Source organism: Pundamilia nyererei, unplaced genomic scaffold, assembly GCF_000239375.1.
Source record: "Pundamilia nyererei isolate P.nyererei 1_Seehausen unplaced genomic scaffold, PunNye1.0 scaffold00163, whole genome shotgun sequence".
Lineage (NCBI taxonomy): Eukaryota > Metazoa > Chordata > Actinopteri > Cichliformes > Cichlidae > Pundamilia > Pundamilia nyererei.
In genome coordinates this window covers 28,977-35,939 of record NW_005187564.1, presented here as the reverse complement: position 1 = coordinate 35,939, position 6,963 = coordinate 28,977, and the positions used below count along the sequence as shown (strand labels likewise).

The 6,963-nt window shown below is 41.1% G+C and overlaps 1 protein-coding gene across 2 annotated transcripts in view; it reads left to right on the top strand.

Moving 5' to 3' along the window:
- agpat3 (1-acylglycerol-3-phosphate O-acyltransferase 3) overlaps nucleotides 1-5,517 on the top strand; it is a 20,637-nt gene extending 15,120 nt beyond the window's left edge. For both annotated transcript variants that reach the window (XM_013914003.1, XM_005745685.2), the window contains exons 6-10: nucleotides 91-244; nucleotides 339-441; nucleotides 1,518-1,593; nucleotides 2,395-2,593; nucleotides 2,907-5,517. In XM_013914003.1, the coding sequence (XP_013769457.1) occupies nucleotides 91-244; nucleotides 339-441; nucleotides 1,518-1,593; nucleotides 2,395-2,593; nucleotides 2,907-2,998 (624 nt within the window). In that variant the 3' untranslated portion in view covers nucleotides 2,999-5,517. The remainder of the gene's footprint in view (nucleotides 1-90; nucleotides 245-338; nucleotides 442-1,517; nucleotides 1,594-2,394; nucleotides 2,594-2,906) is intronic.
- The last annotated feature ends 1,446 nt before the right edge of the window (nucleotides 5,518-6,963 follow it).

Sequence of the window (6,963 nt, the reverse complement as noted above, 5' to 3'; positions counted from 1 at the left end):
TGTGTGTGTGTGTGTGTGTGTGTGTGTGTGTGTGTGTGTGTGTGTGTGTGTGTGTGTGTTAACACAACTCTTCCTCCTTTCTCTCTACAGTTTCTGCTGTACTGCGAGGGCACCCGCTTTACAGAGAAAAAGCACCAAATCAGTATGCAGGTTGCAGAGAGTAAAGGCCTGCCCATACTCAAATATCACCTATTACCCCGAACCAAAGGATTCACCACCACACTGCAGTGTCTTAAGGGCACAGGTGGCATTCACGCGCAAGTCACACAAAAACTATATTCAGAGCATTTCTTTTATTTTGTATGTTGCTTACAGCCTGCTCTTCTTTCTCTCAACAGTAACTGCTGTGTATGATGTGACTCTGAATTTCAAAGACAACCAGACTCCCACCCTCCTGGGCATTGTCAATGGCAAGAAGTACAAAGCTGATATGTCTGTAAGGTAAGCACCGCTGATGCCCGCTCTCTACTTTTGAACAATCACTTTTTGTAATAAGGCACTGCACGCTCAGCTGTTTCTTCAAGTAAACTAGAATAAATGAGTTTTAAGCATTTTGGCCTCCTCCCAACTGCATTTTGTCCTGTAATAATCAAAGAGGCACTGAGACTGGCTAGACTCCAGGACATTAGCTTTAATGGCCAGGGTGCTCCCCTGAGCTCGGAGCTTGTTATAGACAGATTGGAGCACTAGTGTGATTTTACTTAAATAAAGCTGAAAGCAGGAGGGTGGTGGACACTTTGTTTTTAGTTTCAAGGTCAGGTTGACTGAAGACGGGTAAAAATACTATTTTAGTGACCTGAAATCACTTAGTATGATAATGTTCATGTATCAGAGGGAATTGTGTTTGGGAAGAGGGAGGCACCTGGTGGCAAGAAGCTGCTACTACAGACCAAATGTCTTTGAGTTTTTGTTTTTTTCTCTTTCGTGTGTGTGTGTGTGTGTGCGCGCGCGCGCGCAAACTGCTCAGCAGATATGTTTACATTTTTGAATTAACCTGATAGGGTTGTTTAAAAAGTGCCTGAGTGCTGTTTATGTGAATTTATCTCGACAGTGATTATTTTGGTGTGGCTGGCTATGATTGTGGTTTGCTTTTTGTTGTGCTGAATGTGTAGTGGCCTTCAGACACACATTAGCTGCCTGTCATTCCATCAACCAGAATCACGAGCAAAATAATTAACAGGTGGAAAAGGAACAAAACTGGAAAACAAACACATTTTTTGTGCCATTAATAATCTAATGCATCTTTCCAATGAAACCTGATGGACTATAAAGGTCACAGCACTCTACATATTTTTATCTCCTGCTTCTCTATTTCAGTTCAATTTAATACTTTTTGCTTTGTCCATTCCTCCGCAAAATGCTGCGTAAATTAGCAAGGTCTTTTTGAAGTGGTCGACTCTAGCTGCAGGATGTCGTCTCATTCATAACTTTATTCATTACTTGCCTGTTTCCAAATATTGAGACACTGAAGGTAAACTGTATCTGCTTCCAATGGTTATTTGCTGTTTTACATCCAGGCGGTTTTCTGTGGAGGATATACCAGACGATGAGCAGGAGTGTGCCAACTGGCTACACAAGCTGTACCAGGAGAAGGTAATCTCACATTAAAGACTCCTAAAATGCCAGATCACTGTTAATTTGGGTTAACAGCTTTGTTGTTTTGGGGATATGGGGGAAGGGGGGGTTAGTACCCAGTGTCATGGAAATTTTCCTTCCACTTCCCATTGTTGCTGAAAGAATTCACTGACAAGTTTGGGCTTGATATCAAATTAGAGAAAAAAACCAATCTATTTTCCCTCCCAAACATTAACAACTCTTGAACTTGTTAACGTCATTAAGCTACAGGAGGTACACTCAGACACCATGACCTGTGGATACTGAGCAGGTGACAAATTAAAGGATAAACTAAAGTATCTTAATTAGGTGTTGGGTCATGAGAATTCATCTCAGACTAAAGTGTGGTAAATTCCTTCCTTCCAAGAGACGTTACCTCAGTAGGTGTTTTGAAGATCGTGGTGGAAAACTGCTCTATTACTTTGTATGTCAAAAACAGAGTTTGTGACTCTGAAGGCCACATAACTGAAGCCATGTTTACACTCAAAACCATTCATTATCCCATAATTTTGCCTGTTGATAGTATTGCTATCCCGAAAAAGACGTTTCTTATGCAGGATGTGAAAATAAAGGTGGTGACGACCCTTAGAACTATGTACCATATCAACACACTGCCCCCCACAGCATGACTAGGGTCCATTTGTTTTTTTTATTTTCTTCTAGAATTCATTTATCTTTATCTTTATTTTATTTTTAATCAGATGTCAAATTTATCAGCAAATCCTGTCGTTTCAAATCAAATTAAGCACAAAGGTAACCACTATCTTTCCCAACTCCCAGGATGCTTTACAGGAAATGTACAATAAGGAAGGCAAGTTCCCGGGACCCACAATTATCCCACCGCGCAGGCTGTGGACGCTGCTCAACTTCCTGTTTTGGGCAACACTGCTGCTTTCACCACTCATCAATTTTGCCTGCGGAGTGGTCGTCAGTGGCTCCCCTCTCCTCATTATTGGCTTTATACTCTTCCTCATCATAGGTAGGTCAAACCTTACCTTTTAGACAGTTTGGTGCTCATGTCCTGTTAGTGTTTTGCACTTTTCAAGGTTCTTTTTTGGCACTAATTGTACTTGCAAAAAGAGCAAAGTCTGAGTTCTTTAGCTCCTGTGGTTTTGGGTATTTGACTGTTTTGAAGTTGGTCAGTCATGGATGTATAATTCAACCAGTCACCTGCCCAGAATGAAAACTGATGTAGCTTGTTTCATTTAAAGCTCGTGAGGTTTTCTTCCTGACCTGTTGTGTGTCCCCCTCCCCCCCCCCCCCCCCCCCTTTCTCCTTTGTTCTCTCTGCAGCCTCTATAGCGATCCGCCGCCTCATAGGGGTCACTGAGGTGAAGAAAACAGGTTCCAGTTACGGCAACCAAGAGGCCAAGAAACAAAACTAAAGTGTCACTCCCTCCTGTGAATGGCCGTTTCTGTTGGCCACCCTGCGGCGTCTCACCCCATCCCAACTCCATTCTCCTCCTACTGTCGAGTCAGTTGGTAGGCTGGGGAGGAGTCCCAGCTGTGAAAACATTATAGAAGCCAGACCTAACATTTCTAGTGGCACTAGGGTGAGGGAGTATAGAGGGTCTGGGGTCCAAGTTCTCTGGTGTATCACAGATTATAACGAGGGGGAGATGCAGCACTGTATTCTCCTGCATCTTTCTAAATCCAGTTAGCCACCACCTCCCCCTCAATCCAGATCCCATTAAATCTCAGTAACACCCAACATTAAGCTTCTAACATGTCTGAGCTCACGTGAACTACCACTTCCTACCTCGTTTTCCTGTCACAGTCATCAGCCAATGGGTAGTGGGTGACACGCTGTTTCTTTTTTGTCCACAGAACACGAGTCGATACATATTTCTAATCTCTAACCTCCATCCCAGCGGAGGCGCATTTCCACAACAGCAGTGTGTAACATACAGGATGTCTCCCTCCCTTTTCTCACTGAGTGGGACTTGTAATGGGAATCGGTGCCTTGAGGCCCAGCCTGGTTTTCCTTAACAGGGTCAACTTCACCCAAAATCATGCAGAATTGACCAGTTTTAGCTGTATATAGCCAGCCACATACTTAAGGTTCTTATATGCCTTTGAGCACAACTATACCAGTACAGCGAAGGTGAAAAAGTTGTTTTGTTTTTTTCCCCTCTTGTAATTTGTAATTATTTTGACACAAACAATGCGATACAGTTCACCTTGATTGTACTGGGATAGCAACAGACGTGCGTGGGCGGAGAATCAAAATTCCACATCATTTTTAGTGGTGTACATGTGGTAAGATCACTGTTCCATCTAACTGCTGTGATTATGATGGTCTGACCCCTTTTACATCCTGGTTTGGAAAGGCTGGTGTCAAACTTACATCAAGGGCTCTGAATGTGAAAACCGTCCTTATCAAGGATACCTACCATCTGTTACAGGTCTCATTTGTACCCCTCAGAACCCAAACCCACAGACACTTTTCAGTTTTTGTTTTCTGTCTTTTTACATTTACTAGCTTGCATACATGTTCTCATTCATTTTCAATTGACCTCCTAAATGTGATGTTAATTGAACCAAACACTGGCAAGGTTCAACATGCCACCCACGCCGATTACCAGTCATGACTCACCTGTCAGTGGAGCCAGAATCCAGGAAAAGGTCACCAACATGTAGCCACACATCTGAAAGCATATTGATTTGCTCTCCTGATATTTAGACTGTAGTATTGATATTTTAACCTTTGCCTTAAGTCAGGCTTGCTCAGGCAAGGGATTGCTTATCCGCCACCCCTTTAAAACAAGCACCAACATCTCACTTGCGTCTCCACCCTCTCTCCCTCCCTCCCATTACAGTGATGCATGGTGGAGCAGCATGCATATGTTTGGTTTGATCCCCCAAACTGAGTAAACAACTTACAGTCCAGTTGTAGTTTTTTTTTGTTTGTTTGTTTTTTTTTTAAAGGCATCCTGTGTACATCAGTTAAAGACAGCTGCTTAAGCACATACAGTTCTGGATTTTAGCATCCCAAACACGACTGCTTGTAGTTATATCTCAGATTATCTTTTGGCTGCTACAGTACAATACAGTTTTTGAGCCATGTTTCGAGGTCCAACATAAAAGCTAATGGTAGAAAAAGATGGGGAGGGGGTATTTTTATGTTGTGTGCTCTCCTTACCTTCCCGTGCCACATGTAGTGTTTATCCTACCTTTTTTTTTATTTTATTTATAATCATAATGTCTCAGCAGCTAAATGTCCTATACCTCCCTTTTTCTTTAGTTAACTACAGATTTCATGCAAGCCTTAATTAGTGCTGCTTATGTTTTTGTGTGAAAACATAGACGCTAACCGCTGTGGTAGTGAAGGACTGAAAGTTTTTGTTTAAGTACATAAACATATGTACTAGTAGAGCTGGGAGGTTGGCATGGATGTAGTCAGCTCTTGTGAGGAAACCTGTTTTTAATTAATCCACATTTGTACACAGAGATACTTTGAGATTACTTTAAATATTTGTAAAAGCTTTAGGATCCTCACTTGTCTCTTCTATATTCCATCAAATCAAAACCAACAACCGCATAGAAATTCAGCCCATCAAATCCTCTTATTTAGTATGAATCAGTTTCTTAAGCAGAAGACGCTGCTGAGAAGTGCAAACCAGTATTTGCAAAAACGTTTAACACTGGATGCTTTTTTTTTTATTATTCAGTAAAGAAATATTACAAATGTCTTTTTTTCCCTCCCCATTTTCTTAATTCCTAAACGCGATCAAATGTGACGTTAAAATTTACAACACTAGATTAGCTGCACGATTTTCTGAAATCTCAAAGATAATCCAGTTAGTGGAACCTCTCGCCTCAGCTTTTGTTTTGTTTTCTACAGCTGTTTTTATGTTTTCTTCAATTTTAAACACTTGAGAATATTAAAGAATTTGATCACAAAGCAACTCCTACTCCTTTGACTTATTTGGATTTGTGTGAGTTTCTCTGTGCATGCAGCACTTCAGGTGAAAGGAACTCAGTTTTGACACCATAGACGACGGGAGGGGCCCACTAGAGTCAACACAGGGATCTGATTTAACCATTTCCACCTTCCATCACTTCTCCATAAGAACTTTCACACAGGCATCCATCCACCGTAATTCATCATAACACATCCACAATTTTCATTTGACATGCAGTATTAAGTCACAAGTGTGACATAATGTGAGGACTGTGTAAACTGAACATATGTATATAACACAAATGATGAATGTCATGCTCACCTTTAGATATTGTAGAGATGTATTTAGCTGCTCTTTAGACCTTTTGAATGACACATTAACAATCGGATGTCCAAGGTGTGACGGGATATCGAGTCTATAAATATGTACATTATGTAAATGATGACTATGAGATGCTCAGCTTTAGAAAAGGTATAGATGCACCACAAGTTTATCTTACTAAACTGTGAAGAAAATGCTACAGCAGATGAAGATTTAAACCCAGCTGTCCTGGGTGCAGTTTACAAAATTATCTGCAAAGGTCACACTCAACACTCTGGAGCTGTAAATAGCATCAGCGATGCCTCACTTCTAATTAAACCACAGATGGAACGCTGTACTCGCAGTGGATGCTTACAAAGCATTTTTCACAATTTGTAATTAATCATTGTTTCTTACTGTAGTCAGTTACTTTTTGCATGATGTACGATATTGCACAGTCACTGAATCGAGTTAATTCTGACTCAGGGACTCTTACAGACTGGCAATACAGCAGCTGTGGCATTAACTCTGCATCGGAATAATGAATAAAAATGGGTTTCTGAGGAAGCAAAGCTGAAAAAGTGTCATTTTTGCTTTTGTTAAAAGTTGTCTTGTTTTATCAAAAGCCCCTAAAACATTTCAAAGACAACTTGGAGAAGGCAAGACTAATAAATAGTTTTTACAATTTTACAAATCTGATTAAAAAATGTTTGACACCAGCAGCGACATGAAAATGCGTGTTAACATGAATGACATGTTGTGCTCTGTGCTGGTAGAGAACAAACAGTCAGGAGCTTAGGATTGTCCTCTTAGGAAATGATTGAACACCATCCTTGGCCGAAAGATGGTTGACACCAGCAGAGATGTGAAGATGTGACAAACTAGTCTTGATAACGGACTTGGTAAAGTGGTTGTGGTCAGTACCCCTGAAAGACGGGTTCACTATTCTGTTCAAGACCCCAGGCCGGTAAATATGAAAACAGCAGGCTGCGTGGCCATGTGCCCACCAGGACCTCATGGTTATTTATTTTATTTTTTTTGCCTGTCCCGTTTGGCTCTTTTGCCATCAGAATTTTGTCTAAAGGCAAAGAAAGATGCCCAACGGATTTACTTTACCAAATTGACCATCCCAGCCTTGCCGTAAT